Source organism: Andrena cerasifolii, chromosome 2 (genome assembly GCF_050908995.1).
Source record: "Andrena cerasifolii isolate SP2316 chromosome 2, iyAndCera1_principal, whole genome shotgun sequence".
Taxonomy (NCBI): domain Eukaryota; kingdom Metazoa; phylum Arthropoda; class Insecta; order Hymenoptera; family Andrenidae; genus Andrena; species Andrena cerasifolii.
Genome location: NC_135119.1, coordinates 26,739,064 through 26,759,982, shown reverse-complemented (window position 1 = coordinate 26,759,982; position 20,919 = coordinate 26,739,064). Strand labels below are relative to the sequence as shown.

The window sequence follows — 20,919 nt, the reverse complement described above, 5'->3', positions numbered from 1 at the left end:
TCAAGTGCCATGAATGATAATCGAAAGGAAAGAATGTGCCAGCGGAAAGAATTGCGATGGAAGAAATGAGGTAAATTTGTTACGGAGCAGAAATCGATATAAAACTCTTGAATAAGGTTGAACGTGACAGAGTATGGGTAGGGTAGTGCAAGCGCTCGGCAGAAGAATGTAAAGAAGTGCTTGTGCGTTAGCGTTGAATAGCATATTTAAGGAGAAGCCTAGAGCACTAAAATAATCTTGCATGCGGTAGATCAGAGATGAAATTGTAGAAACTCACCAGCTACTAGCAAGATCGGTGCCTTGTCAGGGTGAAGTTCCATCTGCCTTGCTACATACTGGCCATCAAAGTGAGCGTACCACCATCCTCTCTTACCAGACGTATGCGAATTATCCTGTTGCCCAGCTGCAGCTGGTCGAACGAATGGAATTCTGAAATATCTCTGGGAAGACTCGACTATTGGTTGTTTCAACTGAGGCCTCGGTGTCTTAGCGGCTGAAACAGATAAATTGGTTTGACGCTTGCTGGAAGCTAGTCTTCATTTGTGAATGGATGCAAAGTATTCACCAGCTTCCATAATGGACTTCGGTGCCCTTTCATTTTCATCCATTGTCGTTCGCCTGCGATTCCTCGCTTTCCATGCGTGATAAACCTTTAGTCTTCGGTGGAATTCGTGACGACAAGCCTAGAAAGAGCGTAGCACAAAGAAACATTAATCCCAATATCTCATAGCTTATCTCACAATTTAAATAACTGCGATCAAAGCTTACCTCTAACAGCTCGATATCACAGGATGTGTTTATAGCGTCTCGCAGCTCGGAGTACTTCCACTTAGACAAGTCGTACTTCTTATTCGCCATAGCTGCCTGATGATTCCGCACTTGCTCCGACCTGTTGTTTGATACGATATCAATTAATGTGGAAAAGACTTACGTCTATTACAAAGAATTATTATCATCAAACCAATCAATAAGAGCACTAGCTTTCAGCACGCCTTGTATTAAATAGAAAATTAAAAGCCCCTTGATGGAGTATCTCTCGTTTGAAGTCTGTGCACCCGCCTAACGATCTCATCGTGCATCGCGCATTTCTAGCACAAATGTGCACGCTGAATGCACGTCATGCAAGGAAACCTTACTACATATGTTATCGGCCAAATGGTAAAGGGTCAGGGTTTTTAATGTGCGCAGGGAAACAGGATTAGTGAGTTAGTGGATCAGAAAAGAACATTTTACATTCGTGTTAGTCATACGTGCGTTAAACCTCAACGGATTTACGATACCTTGCTAGCCTGTTGTTGTTCGACGGTACTCGTACATCGGAACCGCTATGCATATTTAAGAAAATAAAATCTTATTGTCTGATTATTCTAATTCAACGCTCGGCATATTTTCATTTTGTAAACAGTCGCTTTCTACCGTTCTCTCCACTTTGTACGAAGAAGATGTAACAAATTCTAGATGGTATTTCTATGAAACTAAATACGTAGTGATATATTTACCTTCGCACCGGTGGTGGAGAATCTTCAACCTGGCCATTCGATTCCTGAGCCAACCTGACCGCCAATTCGTGATCTCTTCTTTCCTGTTCCAGCAACTCGCGGTACCTGCTCTCCTCCATGGCTTCTTTTTCCAATTGCGCCTGGGGAACGAGAGGCAGACTTAATCTCCGTAAATCGACCATTGCTCAACACTCTCACTCTGCACTTTATTAAGTGTCTAATGATCATTACACGTTACCTTTAAGGGATTATACCTAGTCAGGAGGCCGAAAAGAGGCGAATGTTTGTGATTTTTTTTTGAAAAAGCGGAAGCATATATTTGTACAGAACTTTTCGCAGTTAAAAGAGCAACATTTAAAGAACATTTGGTAATTTTTTTGTAGAAAAATATTTACGTTTATAATAAAAATACAACGACATCCAAGAAGCCTTTTTAAAAGCGGTGAGCACATATCTCACAAACTACTGCACCAATCATTCTGAAATTTTGTGGGCTTATTTTTTGTATAAAAATCTACTAAATGACGGAGGAATTTTTGTCCATTGTATAGTTTCATTTTTCGTTGATATAATCGAAACTATACATTGAAAAAAAACCCTTCGTCATTCAGTAGATTTTTAAATAAAAAATAAGCCCACAAAATTTCAGAAAGATTGCTACAGTAGTTTTCAATAAATGTTGTTCTTTTAAGTGCAAAAAGTTCTGTAAAAATATGTGCTTCCGCTTTTATCCAAAAAAATTCAGAAACATTCGCCTTTTTTCGGCCTCCTGACTAGGTATAATCCCTTAATCAACGATAGAACTAAGTCCATAAAAAAGTGATACCAGGGCTTGACAAGATACGTAAAAATCCTGTATTTATTCTTTAAAATTCGAAAAGAGAAGCAGAGGAGCAACAGCGAAATTTATAGTGAAAGATATTATCCATGGATATTCTTCGACATACCTGAAGAGTTGCTGCAGTTTTCTGGTCCTCCTCCTCCTGCTTCCTCTTCTGTTCTTCTTCCGCCTTCCTCCTCATTTCAATATCATGCTTCTTCCTTCTGTTCTCGCCCTCCTCCCTCTTCCTCCGCTCCTCCTCCTCCTTCTTCTGCTTCTCGAGCTCCAGCTCCTGCTGTATCTTCCTCAATCTCGACTGTTCCTCGGCGATCTTCTGCTGTCTGACCATGTCCTGGAGCGAGGCCATCTGCTTGTTCACCTGATTCACCAAATTCGTATACAGGGAATCTATCTCCGCCGGTCTTATCCTCTCGTTGCCCTTGATCCTCTTAATCGCCGCCTCCAGATCGTCCTGGAGCCTCTTCAAGTCGCTATTAGACCTCTCGCGGTTCTTCAGCTGCTTCGACGTCTTCTCCATGCCGATTAACTGTGTCTTCAAGTTCTTTATCTTCAGGATCCCCTTTATACGGGGGCGGTGCTGCTTCTTGGCTATGTACATCCTCGCCGTCTTCTGCAGGATTATCAGGTGCTGCCTTCTGTAGATAATCTTGTTCTTCAGCTTGATCACGGACAGCGCGCAGAACTGCATCTTGTTCCATCGCGACTTGAGCATCCACTTCTTCACGTTGGCCACCAGCTTCCGTAAATTCTCCGGATCGGACTTCATGATCTTGTCGAACTCGGCGAACTTGCCCGGCTTGAAGAACACCCTGGTGATCCCGAACTTGAAGTCCTTCTTGTTCAGTTTCAAGCTGTGGAGCAGCGCCTCGCAGAAGAATCTGGGGTCTAGCTTGGCTAACTCTGGCGGCAGGTAGGATTTGTACATATTGTAAAGCTCCTGGAATGGAACTCTGCTAGGGTAACCGTGCTCCATCAGCTCCAGGACAGACGTCATGCCAGAACAACGAAGCTGACCCAGGATACTGTTCCCGTCGAACTGGTGGGCCACCATGTCGTTGTTCGGCTTGATGCAACGAATGAAGTTTGTCCCCTAAGTAAAAATTTTATTGTACTCTTCAGAGCCTTCTATAACACGGTACCACATAGTTAAATAAACAAGATCTTACATTGCTCTTCAACTTGTCCATCAGCTCGCCCAGCTGGGTCTTGAATTTACTACCAACGCTGATAAAGGTAAGCTTCCCTTTCTGACTCGAATTATTGGCGAACTGAGTTCTGAGGAACTTGTTGTTGCTCTCCTGAATTAGCGCCTCCAAGGAAGCATGCAGCGCGTCGTTGTTCTTCTCGATGAACTGGTTCTGCAACACACAAGTTACTTGAATGCAACAGTAGTGTAATAAAAGGAAGACGCTGCTACTGGTCTCTGCAAATGACAGACGTGGCAGTAAAGAAACAGTGGAGTAGATTATACAGTGTTATACCGTTTGATAGCAGACACCGCCGGCATAATGACGAACCACAAATCCTTCGTCGTCACGTAGCTCCCTGTGAGCCTTCAAGCGCGACGTTCGCGGCAAAGTTATCCTGAAATGGCCGTTCCAAACGCGATGGACCTCGCTGGTGAAGTGCGCGAAACTGTGCATCGGCAGCTTCGACTCCTCGTCCAGCAGACTGAAGATCCCCATACTCTTCGACTCGATTAGATCTGGAAACATAGGCTGAAGGTTGGACATTGCTTACACGCCGTGCTACGATTGGCTCATCGAGTAACGCTTACTTATGCAGTCTTGATTGTCGACGTAAGAGATCTTGGGCACGTTCAAGGACTCCCTGGCGTAAAGGTCCTGCTCGTACTTCAGGATCCTCTCGTTGAAGAACTGCTGTAATTTCTCGTTGCAGTAGTTTATGCAGAACTGCTCGAAGCTGTTCACCTTGAAGTACTCTATGGAAGAATGGCAATGAATGTTGATACACTTAAGGGGTCCCCCTAATTTGACGGCCTGAAAAGGAGCGCGATATTTCGGATCTTTTTTAAGAGAAACCCCGAAATTATATTGATTGAAAACTTTATGCTTATATTTGTACATATTTAGGCAACATTTTAAAAAGAATTTAATTTAAAAAAAAACGGCACCTAAAACTTTAAACGCATTTTTCTCAAAACGATGTTTTTCGAATTGGTTAGCATGATATCTCAAAAACCAATCACCCGATTTATTTCAAACTATATATCTTCAGTAGATGTTCCATTCCCGCTGGTATTAAAACTAACTCGGTTTTTGGAAAATAAGACTTCTGCGACTTAAAAGAAACAGCGAATTTTTTTTGCAGAAGTCGATGTCTGTTTTAGACGCTACCATTTTTTTTTCTTTACTTTTCAGTATTTCTCATTTAATCTAGTTCAGGCGATAGACACGCTCATACAGATAACACCATTTTTTAAATTTTCTATTTCAGACAACTACAACGGCTGATTTTATGCTAACCATGCGCATATGATTTTCGTAAGGCGCTCTATTTGAAGTACTATAACTCCGGATATAACCACTATTTTTGCATACAATTTTTTTTTCATATTCTCTAAACATTGACAAACAAAGCCACAAAGCTGTAAGTAAATATATTTAATGGTTTTGTTTTAAAAAATTCCCAAAGTTCGCATTATTTTTCGTCCGTCAAGGTAGAGAGACCCCTTAAACAAGTTACCACAGTTTTATAGATATCCTACAAATAAATACAGCCCATACCAAATCCTGCAATGTCCAAGACACCAATGTAATAACTGGAAGCCTTGAAAGGAATGCTTTTATTGATACGACCCACGATGTGATCGAACAGTTTGCTGTAAATGGCTTTAGCTAGAGCGTCCCTGGCATTGTTAGCCTCGTAAACCTTCAACGGTACCCTGGGAATATTACAGGAAATAATTAATGGTTTTTGTTCCCCCGTGTGCCTTGCAACTATTATGAACTCACATAATAACCGTTCCTTTGATACCACCGCGACTAGTCTGCATCACCTTCGAGACCAAGGCTTGTCTAAGTTCCTCGGGGTCGACAGCCAGCAATTTAGCGGACATTAGCACCGCTCTTTCAGAGCTGGCGCATATCCTAGACCCCCCTTTGGTATCCTCAGGATTGTCTTCGAACATGATGTTTCCAAGGTGCAGCACTGCAGCCACCATCGTGTAAATCTCCATTCTCTCTGCTTCCGTTAAACCGAGTCGCGTTAACGCCTTCAAGAAAAATGGTGGCGATAAAATTATGGACGTCAAATGGGATTAGGGTAACGAACATTGCACGTTAATGAATGAAAGAGCAAATAATGGGCGATTGCAATGGAAGAATTTGAAACGGGATGAGAAGTGCGCGATCAAAGGAAACAGATTACCGTCGCTCTCTCCTGCGTTGGGAAAAATTGTCCAATCAGCAGAAAAGGAACAAAATGCAAAATATCGGTATAAAATGAAGTTACACAGTCAAACTCCAGAATTATCATTGAAGAATTGATCGAAGAGAGATCTATGAGAGATCTGGGCTTACCTGATCAATGGCATTGAATCCTTCAACGTCGTCCAGGATGGGGTCGTGCAAGCTACCTTTCGCTGTTTGGTCGCGGCTCTTTTGAGCGTCGTTCAGTTTCTTTTCCGAGTCCTCGTTGCAAAAGTATTGCGTGCAACCGTTCCTCAGGTAATGGAAATCATCCGGTTTCGTAATGCCGAGTTTCGCGCGCAGCTCGGGCGGAGCTCCAGCGCACATCATGTAGAAAACGTGGTAGTTCCTCTCGTCGGGGCTCTGCAGGCACACCCTCGATTTCTCCAGGAGATAGTGGGATATATACCCGCCGACCACTTGGCACTTTGAGTCAAAGTGCACCTCCATGAACTTGCCGAACCGCGAGCTGTTGTTGTTGCGTTTGGTCTTCGCGTTTCCAAAAGCTTCCAATACAGGGTTCGCTGAAGAAATTAATTGTGACGGATAAGTAACGATTAGCAATGCGTAGAATTGAAGGTTGGAGAAAGTTTAAAGTCAATGTCTTCGTTGCTCTGTTTAGTCAAGAACTTCTAGATGTATCGACAGCTTATTTTTTCTGAATATTTGCATCGCAAGCGCAAAGTTTACCATCTAGAATCTTCTGTTCGATTGGTCCAGCCGTCGAGCCCCACAAATCACAGAGGTACCGAAGGAGATACTTCGTAGATTCAGTCTTCCCTGCACCAGACTCCCCAGAAACAATAATACTCTGGGATTGCTTTAGAACTTTCATGTCTCTGAACGCTTTGTCAGCTGCGAAAGGAGAAGCGATTAATATATCAGCGAGAAAGAAATTCCACAGTGATAAGAATCTGCGTTGAGCATCATAGGTGAGGGTGTGCAGGGTGATTCTCTTGATGCGCCTGATCAAAGAGATGCAGCCTGGTACCCCGTGGCGAGGTCAACCCCCGTGATGCATCTCCTAATTTTATGGATTTCTACCCTCGAAGGGGTTGGAGTACCTATTAAGAAGTGCGAAATGTCCCGTTTCCGCATTTCTCATCAGATCTCTGCGAAAACGGTGCCAATCGATTCCTGATGTTTCGCCGATGAAACTAACACCAAGAACGACGCAATTCGGAGCATAATGAAGAAAATTACATAAAAAATTGATTTGCATAATTTCAAGCTAACTTCGTTGAAAATCGTCCGATTTACATGAAAATTGGTATGGTTTTCATCGGAAAAACACAAGGAATCCATCGGTGTCATTTCCAGATCGATACGATAAAGAATAAAGAATTTCTTAATACGGTGAAATGAATATTTCACATTTTCACCCAGGACTGTGGGGCGCCGACCTTAATTTGCTGCGGTCGGCCGAGGATTCATACCTGTTTCAGAAATAAAATAATTCTTTATTCTTTATCGTATCGATATGGAAGTGACACCGATGGATTCCTCGTGTTTTTCCGATGAAAACCATACCAAATTTCATGTAAATCGGACGATTTTCAACGAAGTTAGCTTGAAATTATGCAAATCAATTTTTTATGTAATTTCCTTCATTATGCTCCGAATTGCGTCATTCTTGGTGTTATTTTCATCGGCGAAACATCAGGAATCGATTGGCACCGTTTTCGCAGAGATCTGATGAGAAATTTTTAATAGGTACACCAACCCCTTCGAGGGTCGAAATCCATAAAATTAGGAGAGGCACCACGGGGTACCAGACGGCATCTCTTTGACCAGGCGCACCAAGAGAATCACCCTGTATACGAACCAATGGCAAAGACATGAGGCGGTGTCTCTCCCAGAGACTTTCCTTGATAAGCTTTGATGGTCTGCGGCGAGTAAAGATCTCTCACTTCGCAGTATGGATTCACTGCGATCAAGATGTTGGCAACGTAGGTCTGTAAATTGGTATAGGACATTAGTCGTGGAGCACGAATGCCAGTACAGTCATATAATTTAAGATCTACTCTAAGAACTTTATTAGCGAGTACGCCGTTGAGTACTTCAAAGTACTTTGAAAAGTAGCTGCGTGCTACATCACTCAGCAATTAGTAAGCGTACGAATATCTGTATTTACGCAGAACCGCTTACATATATTCTATCCTTGAAGTAGCGTGTCCGTATATTGTTGAGCAGCGTGGCCTCGTTCAGGTACATCAGAGCACCTAGGAACATACAGAATGAAGCGAGCTGGTGAAAGTTGATATTGAAAAGATGGAAACTGGGCTTGGGAACCTTGTGAAACAACGAGATCCCCCTACGTCACAGAGACACTGATAAATCTCTGTCCCTGTCGACACAGATATTGCGTAAAACTGTGCTTTACGATTACCTCAAGCTTGTTAATTAAAAAACCTTGTACGAGCAAATATTCACTGTCCGTACACATGATAAACATAGATATACCTGTGGATTGACACGCTATTTCTCAGTCACTTCAGGGAGATAAAAATATTGAGATACGAAGCAGTGGAATTGAATGGGTGAATAAGATTGGGAGTAGCATCGAGGCGAGCAGTCTAAGGTTGAATTACAATTGTCTTCGACGTCTTTGGTGTACTCTCCAGCAGGATAGACTTCATCCAGTGGACAGGTACGTTGAGGGTACTTGATATCCAAGGGCACGATTAATGCATCCCCATCGACCATGTCTGCGAACTTCCCGATGATGAAACCCTCCTGAGGGTCCCTCACCCACACCTGCTGGTTCTCCATATCGCTCTATACTCTGCAACCAAAGAAATGAGAATAAAACTTCAACTGCAAGATAATTCCAAAGGACACTGCCATGGAAAAGAATAAAAAAAGTTTTCAGGTGAAAATGAATTTCTGGGAAATATCAACGCAGTGATTCCTTTTTTGAAAATTGGTCAAAAACGTAGAGAAACTTTTTTCGTACAATGCTTCGTTTTCGAGAGACTTCGAATTGGAAATGATGCACGCTCCACCAGGTGGAGAACCACTGAGGCCCTTTGGCCATTGGCGTCACCACCCAACCGATTTCCAAAGCTGTTCTTTGAAAAAGCTGATTACAGCTGTTGGAAGCAGGGGGCTTGATACGAATTATGATTGTAGACTTTTTAACTGTCTCTTTTGTCGAGCTTGTTCTTCTAATTATAGATACTAGTAGTTATTAGCAGATGAAAAGGAACGATTGCATTCATGTTCGCACGACAAACATGGGGGACCTTTTCATCGGCATAGCGTGCAAGGGTAGCCTATTGTGTCAAATTGTATGTACGATTCCCTAGAAATTCGTTCAACATCCACTTTCACCGGGAGATTTCCGGTGAAAGGGACAGTCTTCTGTGTTTCCGGCCGTAGATCACAAAGTGCAAAAGGAAATTCCCTAACCCAGCCGCCGTGACGCGTGCAGAATCGTTAATAGAAACGCTTTCTTACTCTTTCAGGGAGGCATACGATGTACCTATCATTGCGATTCTTATGCCGTCAGAGAGCCGTTAAATAAAACTTGTCCTCTCTGGGACAGTTACGGAGTTTTCGTGTATGATGGAAATACGAAACAGAATTCTGTAATAAGTTGCCTAATTTTTCTCCCGAGGGATTTCCATTCGGAGGAATTTCCATCCTGAGGGATTTCCACTCTGAGGGGTTTTCACTCTGAGGGGTTTTCACCCTGAGGGATTTCCATTCTGAGGGATTTTCATCCTGAGGATTTCCCATCTTAAGAAATTTCTATCCTAAGGAATTTCCATTTTGAGATATTTCCACTTTGAGGGGTTTTCACCCTGAGGGATTTCCATTCTGAGGGATTTTCATCCTGAGGATTTTCCATCTTAAGAAATTTCTATCCTAAGGAATTTCCATTCTGAGATATTTCTATCCTGAGGGATTTCCACTCTGAGGGGTTTTCACCCTGAGGGATTTTTATTTTGCTGGATTTCCCATCTTAAGGAATTTCTATCCCGAGGAATTTCCATTCTGAGATATTTCCACTCTGAGGGGTTTTCACCCTGAGGGATTTCCATTCTGAGAGATTCTCATCCTGAGGATTTTCCATCTTAAGAAATTTCTATCCTAAGGAATTTCCATTCTGAGATATTTCCACTCTGAGGGGTTTTCACCCTGAGGGATTTCCATTCTGAAAGATTCTCATCCTGAGGATTTTCCATCTTAAGAAATTTCTATCCTAAGGAATTTCCATTTTGAGATATTTTCATCCTAAGGGATTTCCACTCTGAGGGGTTTTCACCCCGAGGGCGTTCCACTCTGAGGGATTTTCATCCAAAGTAATTTCCATCTTGAGGGATTCCATCCTAAGGGGATTTCCATCATGAGATATTCCATTGATATTCCACAAAAACCATTAACGTATTCTTCGAATGTTCATTCGAAATATACAACTCGAACTCGATTTATACACCTACTAATGGAAAATTAATTTCTATATTTCCAATTAATTTGATAAGATCCTCATTCTGAAAATGAGTCTAAATTCTTAATTGTATATAAGTACAATTGATGCACAGAATCCAGAATTGTTTCGAATTAATAATTAAAACTACCTCAAATACCGCCCAATTTATGTTCACTTCTCCCTCCAAAAAATACTCATCCATTGGTACCACTCTCCTCAAAGTCCAACAGAGAACACAGAAAACAGAAATTTCATTATTATCTCAGAAAACCTTTCCCAGCAGAAGCGACTGCTGAAAAAGTCCGAAATAAGTAACTCGCTACAGTGTTCCCCCAAACCTAGCGCTCAGTGTTAATCCAACGATGAGCAAAACTGCGATAAACGGGGATCCGTCCGCCACGCCAAGCAGAGCTTCTGTCTCATAGAGGATTAGGCGTTCCGCTTCAGACACGATGGAGTCAGGTTGCGCCGTATTATTGATGGAAGAAGCATCAAAAGTGCCACCGCCAAAGCCGTCACCGGGGTTTAAACCGAACGCAGACTGCTAACGAAGGACGTGGCCATCGACGCGAAATTTCAATGAATCTTAGAACGCGGCACGCGCCAACGCCGTTTCTTCGACGAATTCCAAATCCGCTGCCAACGTGCGCCGCGATACTGCGATAGCCTTTTAACCGACGCTAAAAGCCAAACGAATCCGTAGCAGTGCGCAGAACTTTCGAGGCACTCAAATACATCTTACAATCAGATCGCTGTCGAGTATCCACGAGCACTGACGACGCGCTCCGCTCGGAGAATCTCGAGCACCTTAGAAATTTTTGGATCCTTATCAGCCTACGTTATCGCGATCGAGATAGAGTCGACGGAAGTAAGACAGATAGTCGTCGTGAATTATCTCGGGACAATTTCGGTGGACGTGATCTCGCATAAAAGCATGTTCTTTGTGAGGAGAAAGATATTGTTAGTCATAAATGATAAGGGGGTGATATTCTCAGATAATACGGATCTGTAATAATTAATAAGCGATATCTGTTATAGCGCCTTGGAAAGTAAATTGATCCACTTGCTGCAAATTTTTTAATTTTAGGACACTGGGTCTTTTCGGCGGGGTCGGGTTTCAAAATTGTGCGGGGCCAAAAGAACGCATTTATACGGTACGTACTTCTAAATTTTATAATAACAAATATCCAGCAGTGTACTCGGGATTTAATCTCGGGGGAGCCGAACTGAAGGGATAAAAATATTTTTAATGAAAATTCAACAAAATTCATTAGGTGATTATACAAATTTATTTAAAGAATAAAGTCCATTTTTTTTCTTTTTAAAAAGGTCTTGAATTACTTCAGTCGTAATTATATTAATTTCCTTTTTCTTTGGGGTGCCAGAACCCCTTGGCCCCCTTCTTCTGGATGCGCCACTGTGCATATCTTCATAGGCCCCGCAAAATTGACGATGAGCTTTCCGTTAACCGCGGGGCCTTTTAAAGAAATTTTATGATAGTAAATATCTATGCATAGGCCCCGCAAAATTGACGTTGAGCTTTTCGTTGACCGCGGGGCCATTTAAAGCGCGGCTCTGACTTTTGGAACCAAGTGCAATAACACTGTCGAGAGGAATAGTAAATGTTGAAACAAAAAATCTTAGCTATCGAAAAAATAAACTACTTTATTAAAAAATATATAAAAAAAATTATGTTAAACGATTTTAAATATGTAGTAAAAACTAAATCAAAATGCACTAAAAACTAAAAAACTTTAAATAAAATCGTGGGCATATAAAACCATGTGCAACCAACCATGTGTTGAAGTATTAAAATGATTCGTATCCTGTTATGAAATATCGTGCCTCACGATTTTATTTAAAGTGATATTAACACCGTCAAAATTGAAGTACAAGAAAAGAATTATTTTTTAGTTTTTAGTGCAGTTTAATTTAGTTTCTACTACATTTTTAATAAAATCGTTTAACATAAATTTTTTTTATATATTTTTTTATTTTCTAGTTTTTAGTATTTGTGAATTTACATTTCCAGCACTTTCTAGGGTTCTCTAATTTTTATTTTAAGAAACTGATCAGTTTGGCTTCCAAAAGGCTCGCATTTGGGACATTACGTAATTCGATCGATGAAAAAGAATGCCATTTTACGTTTCGTACGATTATTTTGTGGGTATACAGCGGATGACGCTCGAGGGACGATCAAGGATCGTCACGAGCCAGTGCACAGTTGTGGAGCGAGGACCACGCCACCGTGACAGAATTTTGAAAACACTGGGAAAGCAGAGTGGTAGAGGACGCTTCCAAGCGGGAATGTTACCTTGTCGAGCGAAAATTGCGTGGGAACGACTTGCTAATGATAAAGGAAAACTAGTGGAATGCGCTTTTCCAAAGTAATGGAAAAGCAGCACGCTATACCCGGTACTATGCACTACGTTACTATCAACGAAACATATCCCTGTCATTGAACCGCGCACCGATACTTTTCAGTAGGTAACGGTAAACGTTGGGTCGTACGCTGGATTCCAGTGGAAAAGCTAATCTTAATTCTGAGGTCACGTTCGGAAACTTGAACGACTAGTGCGCGTGGAACTTAAGGGGTTATATCTAGTTAGGCGGCCGAATGGAGGCGAATGTTTGTGAATTTTTTTTGAAAAAGCGGAGGCATATATTTTTACAGAACTTTTTGCACTTAAAAGAGCAACATTTAAAGAACGTTTGATAATTTTTTCGTGGAAAAATATTTGCGTTTATAATAAAGTAACGACCCACATCCAGGAAGGACTTTTTCGTGAAAAAATCACGCGACAAAAATCAGGATTTCAACTTTAAATAGCCGCCATTTTGTTTTAAATTGATGTTTCGGAAAATTCTCTCCGTCAATCGGAAGATACGTTAATATATTAACGAAATGATTTTTGTTTTTTGATTTTAGATAATCTGGTTCCGAATGGCAGTGCTGACGGCAAAACCAAATTTTTAAAAAGGCTTCTTGGATGGGGGTTGTTATTTTATTATAAACGTAAATATTTTTCTACGAAAAAATTACCAAATGTTCTTTAAATGTTGCTCTTTTAAGCGCAAAAAGTTCTATAAAAATATACGCTTCCGCTTCTTCAAAAAAAATTCACAAATATTCGCCTCTTTTCGGCCGCCTGAGTAGGTATAACCCCTTAACTGAGTTCTATTAGTATCCTCTGAAGTCTAAACCCCTGAGAAGCCCAAGAGAGGGTGAGCAAATGTCCACGAAGCATTAAACTTTAGTTTTCTTCATAAAATAATCCGCTTTAGCGTCAGAGAAAATAATAATTGTGTGTAACGACAAACGTTTATTTCGTTTGCAATTAAAAATATTGTGATGACTCAGAGTAAATAAGTCTTCCTAATTAATGAAACTCTTCTAATGAAATTGCCTTTTTGTTTTAATATTTATTTTGATATTTTCTTACGTGATTTGTTTCAATAATAAGCTGTTAAATGTTTTATATTATCTTGTTACAGAACTAGAAATAGTTTGAGCAGAAGAAAATGACGTTTTTAGCTTAAGGGGTTAGCTACCGTCAGGAGGTAGAAAAAGAATCGATTCTTTGGGAATTTATTTCAGAAAGTACATGCATATTTTTATGCAATGATTTTTGTATTCAGATGGGGGACACTTTAACAGGTTATTATATTATGTTTTGGTATAAAAATATTTAGTTATTGCACAATTACAACAGATTTCCCGGAAGCTGTTTTTAGAAACACGTTTTGCGGTGACCAACATTATTCGGGACTGGGTTATCTGAAATAAAAAAACCTACAAGATTTAGTTAGTACAATAGTTTATCTAGTCTTTAATCGTTCCGTTTTATAAAATATTAATCTAGGACAAAATGGCAAATGTTTAAGGTGAAATGATCGACTTTCGTAGAAAGAAAACACTTACTTTACATCCATAAAATAAAAACTATGCATTGGAAAAACAAATGCTTCGATTAAAGACTCGATTTGAATGTCTAGGAGAAACCTACAAAGTTTCAGAAGGATTGGTGAAGCAGTTTTGAAAACAGCTTCCGGGAAATCAGTTGTAATGTTGCAATAACTAAATATTTTTATACCAAAACATAACATAATAACCTGTTAAAGTGTCCTTCATCTGAATACAAAAAGCATTGCATAAAAATATGCATGTACTTTCTGAAATAAATTCCCAAAGAATCGATTATTTTTCTAGCCCCTGACGGTAGGTAACCCCTTAATTCTTTTTTAATTCCACCATTATTATTAGTTACTTTCATGAGTGTTGCTTGCAGTGTTTGCTAAATATGTGACAAGCCTGAGACACCTGCTAACAATTTATTGACGCAGAACGCCGCAAAGGTACCCTGATAAGGCTCGCTGTTCGCGCGAGGATTCGTCGCGTATATTAGTGGATCTTTCGCATGGCTGATCTAGAAAGCTCGAGAAAGGAATCGTTTCGGCTAGTTCCCCTCGCCGCGTTCCCAGCATCCCGTTACGGGTACCGTAACGGTAAAAGCGACCGGTATATCCTTGCATCGGTCCTTGTGGCATGACCCGAGGACTGCATCCCACTCGTCTATGAATATATACGCCGCGCTAATCCTGACAATGATTGATCAAGTAATTAACGATAAATACGTTGGAAATGGCCAAACACCTGCGCGATGCTTAGGTCCGTCTAAAATCCACCGTTACGTTAATGCAGCGGTGCCACCTCGGGCAATATGGCGCGCAACTTCGACTGATTGTGAGATACCGTTAAGGTGAATCAGGTGGAGATAATTTCTGTATCAGCGCGGCAAGTGTGATTAAAAAGAGGAGGGAATTGCACGCATTGGTTCGTTCACCTTCTTCTCTCTGCAGAAAAACGGTATTACGCAGCTGTCCCATTATCCTTCTCTCCTCTCTCTCTCTCTCTCTCTCTCTCTCTCTCTCTCTCTCTCTCTCTCTGATGTTTTCGAAAAGCACGCGCGCGCAAATTAATCTTCTACACTATTATATAAAGAGAGAGCCGATTTTTATGTTCGCGCAAAACTCAAGACCTATTGAACCGATCTTCCTGAAATTTTAACACGTTATTCCTGGATACTCTAGGACGGACATAGGCTATGTAGCATGTCTAAAAAAACGCGTTATTAACATGGAACGAAGAAGCACCCGATACAGTGACTCGCATTAATATTCGGATACTTTTTAAAATCGCATAACTTTTTTAGAATTGGTTCAAACGACTAGTTTTTTTTTAGAAGCTAGAAGGATTAGTTTGCTAACTAACGCGTTTCGCCGTTTTGAAAAAAATGTATTTGGTTGGAATAGCGAAAAGAATAGTAAAGGTATATTTTTAAACTTTTTTTGTGAGCTTGTAATGAAAATTAAAAAAAAAACCGTTTGTAGATTGCAGTAAGATGTATACGTGCCTAAAATTGCATCAAGATCGGTTAACGTTTAGTAGTTGACCACTTTTCAGAAAAACGTGAAAAATAAGGTTTTTAGAAGTGACGATCTTCTGAAAAAAGTGCAGTTGACGTGCCAAGACATCTCTACCGACTAAGATCTAGAACACTCAAGTGTGAAGTACATTATGAATAGTATTGCAAATTAATTTTACAAATCCTATATCGGATTCGGAATCAGCGACTTCAAAAATCACTAACATATATACAACTGTTTCGTACATTTAGCCAGTTTCTTTCAATTGCAGTTGCTTTTTAGTTCTAACTTGTTCTAAATTGTTGACAATAAACGATGCTTAAGACAATTACCTACGTCATTGCCTTAATTCTCTTTCTAGTACAGGTGGTCAATTACTGATCAGCACAGGGTCAACTACTAGTATTTTCATTTTCAACGATGGTCAACATCTGAAGCAGTTACTGAACTTTGAAAAATGGTTCTACAATTTTTGTAACATAACATTTTTAAAAAATCGTTCTCATTAGATAATTTAGAAAGCTTAAAGAGTATCTGTATGCAGCGACTGTCGCTATTTAATGGCAGAGCAGGTAGTTACTATTGTTTACGCGAAGGATTTCTCTTAAGGGGAGGTTCCGGTCTAAAAATCGATTTTTTTTATTTCATTTTTCGAATGTTCAACCTTTTAGGAATATATGTTTAAAAGGATATTTTGAAATTCGTAAAATTTCCAAAGTCCTAGGCATTTGAGTAGCGGCAAATGTAGGCAACAACTTTAAAACTTTAAACTCGTTTTGCTCGAAACAGTGTTCTCAAAATCGGTGAGACCTGTATCTCCAAAAGTTATTATCCGATTCGACTGAAACCTATTTTATTTTGAAGAATATACTTCTAGCTAGGAGGGAAACCAGAAAAAAATACAAAAAATTGAAAATTTATAATTTTCAAAGGCGTTGAAAGGGTGAAAAATATAGGGAAAAAGTGATATCAAACTTCAAGTGTCGTTATTTTCTAAAAAAATGTTATTTTTGTAATTTATTCTAGTTTCCCCCTAGCCATAAGTATATTCTTCAAAATAAAAAAAGTTTCACTCGAATCGGATGATAACTTTTAGAGATACAGGTTCCACCGATTTTGATCAATTTTTTGACGCCTTGGTTTTAACGAGACCTCAGTGCCGTCTGCAATGATTACTTATAAAACAAAAAATGTATTTAAATAATTTAAGACATCCTTAATACAATGCAAAAAGTTCCATCAAATTATATATAGTAGTTTTCCTTTAATTAATTCCTAAAGATCACCTATTTTGATGGGCTCTAGACCAGAACCTCCCCTTAACTGGTCGACTACTGGTGCCTTTACCTTAGTAAAGCTAGTCACGAATGCGGGAAATGTTGATACTCTTCATTTCTTCGAAATCTAAAGCCCCTCTTATCGTTTCCGATAAGGATTTTGACAGGTATTTACAAGGCGGCAATCGCGTAGCGTTTCCTTATCTGCTGGACATGTAGTGCAATTTTATTGCGGAGCTTGCAGACAGAGGGGTGGTGCTCCATCTTTACCAACTTCGAGTAAATTAGAAAAAGCTGTTTATAAAATTTTTGCTTTGACTCGACATTCGATAAAGAGAGCACTAATTGAAAAATATATATCTTCACAAAAATAAGTAGCAGTTGTTCAGACGATAAGTTTTTATTTCTATTTTTGGCGAATTTTTCCAATCGGGAGCTGCCCAAAAGAAAAATATTGCACAAAACAGTGCAGTGCCAGAAATGAGTGCAGGTTAAAAAACTGCATTAACCGCTCGTCTGTTATCGGATTTGCATGAAAGGTGCATCAAACGATGTAGAATCTTTTGCACCCCTTTTGCTGCGAGGTCCTCAATTGTGCGGAGGCACAGCAGGTTGTATTATTACTCTCGGATTCGAGGTCAATGACGAAGGAACTACCATTGAAAAAGTACAGACTGCAGATGTATCGAGTTATATGTGATTAGTGCGCTGGAAATTCACGATCATTCCGCCGTTCTATTTTTACCAGCAATAAACGGCCCACGACAATGGGACCGCGACAAATGAATCAGGAGAGGAAGCAGGAAGCAGCAGGTGGAGCCCGACGGTCAGGAACAGGGAGACACGCGTCAGTGGTCACGTGTTTCCTGACGAAATTCGAGCGCGGAATCGGGGTGCAGGAGGGCGGGGGCCGTAAAGGGGGCCGTTCGTGGCGCAGCTTGCGATAGTTGCGATACCCTGCGGGGCCATTTTCGACGGCGCGCATTTGTGGTTGGCGAGTGGTGGTTTTCGGCCGCCTGACTAGATATAGGGTCATTTTGGGGGAGACGCACCACTTTTTTTCGACTGCTTATAAAGTCTTAAATAAATGCAACTGAAAATTTAGGTAAATGTAGTTTGATTTTTTATTTCAATCCCTTTCACAAAATAGCATATTAAATATATAGAAACTTTATTTTAATATTAAAATACGCTTTCTAAAAAACTTCGAAAAAGTGCATCTAACCCGAAACCTGAGGGAGAGATGCACTTCAGATTCGAGGGCGATGCACCTACATATTAGTACCCTCTTCTCCCTACTTTCATTCTTTATTTTTTCTCTTCTACACATATTACAGAGAGGGGGATACATAGTACATGTTTCGTGGAGCCATTTTGAGCACTCCGGGCAACGAATCCAATTTACTCATGGTTCACACAAATTTTCCGACTGAAATCCAACGCAACGAAAAGTTTTTTCAATTTTAATGAACTTAAACCGCACGATCGATGTGATTCGTTTAATAAGGTTATGTTTGTAGATAAGAACACGCGTCTTAAGCGTTGAAACAGTGCTGCCACTTATGTAGTGTGGCCGGAACAGGAAGTGGTGCATCTCTCCGCTAGGTGCGTCTCTCCCGGAATGACCCTAACCCCTTAAAGTTTTACGCGAGTGTCGAGTGTCCGGGTATTACCCGTGCATTTGCCGCTACTCAAATGCCTACAACTTCGGGGATTTTACGAATTTCAAGAAATCCTCTTAAACACGTATTCCTAAAATGTTGAACATTCGAAAAATGAAATAAAAAAATCGACTTTTAGACCGGAACCTCCCCTTAACTCTACTTCATCCCACGAGTCATTCCTGAGCCACTTAAATTTTTGTTTCCATAACTCCAGCTCGTATCCTGGGTCATTTTCGACCCAATCGAATTTTCATTTCTATAATTGAAGATATCTAAACGTGTCCTAGCCGCCAGTCGCGAACCACCGTAGTGGTAGTCCTGAAATCGTTCCAGCAGCTTGAAATGACGCGCGCGGATCCCCGGCCATATGCGGCACTGGAATACGGAACTAGGTAAACGCACTCGAATCTCGAATCATTGTTTTTCCACGCGCATCGACGATTCACCTCGCGGCAGCGTCTAGACACTCTTTCCCGCGGAGTTGTTCGGTTTAGTCACCGCGAGAAAGTAAGAGCCGTCTATCTATCGTCATGGTCAACGAACTCGGGAGTCTCGGGACGGCTGGCCTCACCTTCCGCGAGTACGATCATTACGCATTACGTCCACGCGTTGCGTGCCCACCGTGTAATTAGACGTTGCGCTTCTGTTTCGTAATTCGACCAAAGAAGCTCGCGCAACGGTAGATACGATGAGCTGGTAAAACCGTGCATACGTGTCCCCTGCAGTTTCAAGAAAATTCGAAAGCAAGTGCAGCGGATGGAAAAGGTAATGAAGTACAGGGAGAGCGTAAAATTGATGGAGCTTCGACGCAAACGAATTGACGAAAATGTGAGATGATAACGATAGAAATCTCAATCAGATATGGTACATCAGTTTAAGGCGGATTCACAGATGTGAGTTGAGTGACGGGACGGTGGCGTGAGTGTGAGTAGTACAAAAATAGTGTTTACCTGTTTTGGGATGGAGCAGTTCATACTTGTCGCTTGGCAGTTACTCATACTGGAATTAAGGGAACAGTAATACTAAGAGAACAGTGACACTAAGAGAACAGTGACACTAACAAGGAGAGGTTCCCAGGTGTCCGCCTCCGATTGCTTTGAATTTTGGATATGTTTTAGAGAAGCGAAAAATAAGATACACGTGTTTTTTAATAGCGGCCCGTTTTCATATTTAGGGGGTGAAAGCAATCCCCAAAGTTATAAGATTTTCAGGTGTTCAATTCCGATTGCTTTGGTTTTTGGATATGTTTTAGAGAAGCGAAAAATAAGATACACGTGTTTTTTTTATAGCGGCCCGTTTTCATATTTAGGGGGTGAAAGCAACCCCCAAAGTTATAAGATTTTCAGGTGTTCAATTCCGATTGCTTTGGTTTTTGGATATGTTTTAGAGAAGCGAAAAATAAGATGCACGTGTTTTTTTATAGCGGCCCGTTTTCATATTTAGGGGGTGAAAGCAACCCCCAAAGTTATAAGATTTTCAGGTGTTCAATTCCGATTGGTTTGGTTTTTGGATATGTTTTAGAGGACAGAAACATAAGATATAAGGTGAATGTCCCAATTTCTGTTCATTTAAGAGTAACTCGTCATAGAGAAGGTGTAAAAAATTTGTTTGTGATGAAAAATTATCAAAGTAATTGATTAATTCTTTAATAATAAATCAACCAATTTAAAAACTATTTAAGAAAGATATTTCAAGATGTTTAACTGTTAGTAATTTGTAATGAAATATTAATAATGCTCTAAATGTCCGTATTTCAGCTGATGAAAAATTATTTTGTTGCAACTATAGTACAAACGTAACGCATATAATAAAAAGAAAAATACCAAATGAACAGAAATGGGGACATGAGCAGAAATTGGGACATTCGCCTTACGTGTTTTTTTATAGCGGCCTATTTGCATGTTTAGGGGGTGAAACCACCCATATAACTTTGAGGGGTGGTTCACCCCCTAAATATGAAACCAGGCCAAAATAAAAAGACACCTGTTTCTTATTTTTATGTCCTCTAAAACATATCCAAAATTCAAAATAATCAGAGGCGGGCACCAACTATTCTTATGAACTTTGGGGGGTGGTTTCACCCTCTAAACATTCAAGCAGGCCAAAATAAAGACACATATTTCTTATTTTTCGGTCCTCTAAAACATATCTAAAAGCCAAAGCAATCGGAATTGAACACTTGAAAATCTTATAACTTTGGGGGTTGATTTCACCCCCTAAATATGAAAACGGGCCGCTATAAAAAAACACGTATATCTTATTTTTCGGTCCTCTAAAACATATCGAAAATTCAAAGTAATCGGAGGCGGGCACCAACTATTCTTATGAACTTTGGAGAGTGGTTT

The 20,919-nt window shown here is 40.4% G+C and overlaps 1 protein-coding gene across 2 annotated transcripts in view; it reads right to left on the bottom strand.

Annotated features, from left to right (window-relative positions):
• Positions 1-20,919, bottom strand: part of Jar (Myosin heavy chain 95F jaguar) — a 29,414-nt gene that overhangs the window by 1,096 nt on the left and 7,399 nt on the right. Inside the window, exons 2-17 of one of the 2 annotated variants that reach the window (XM_076831081.1) lie at positions 8,363-8,556; positions 7,920-7,993; positions 7,597-7,726; positions 6,462-6,626; positions 5,883-6,295; positions 5,316-5,575; positions 5,088-5,245; positions 4,118-4,282; positions 3,822-4,045; positions 3,507-3,698; positions 2,447-3,430; positions 1,500-1,639; positions 1,281-1,325; positions 769-889; positions 566-683; positions 278-493 (exon numbers count right to left, since the gene is read on the bottom strand). In XM_076831081.1, the coding sequence (XP_076687196.1) occupies positions 278-493; positions 566-683; positions 769-889; positions 1,281-1,325; positions 1,500-1,639; positions 2,447-3,430; positions 3,507-3,698; positions 3,822-4,045; positions 4,118-4,282; positions 5,088-5,245; positions 5,316-5,575; positions 5,883-6,295; positions 6,462-6,626; positions 7,597-7,726; positions 7,920-7,993; positions 8,363-8,543 (3,586 nt within the window). In that variant the 5' untranslated portion in view covers positions 8,544-8,556. The remainder of the gene's footprint in view (positions 1-277; positions 494-565; positions 684-768; positions 890-1,280; positions 1,326-1,499; positions 1,640-2,446; positions 3,431-3,506; positions 3,699-3,821; positions 4,046-4,117; positions 4,283-5,087; positions 5,246-5,315; positions 5,576-5,882; positions 6,296-6,461; positions 6,627-7,596; positions 7,727-7,919; positions 7,994-8,362; positions 8,557-20,919) is intronic. The other variant, XM_076831083.1, reaches the window with a different exon arrangement.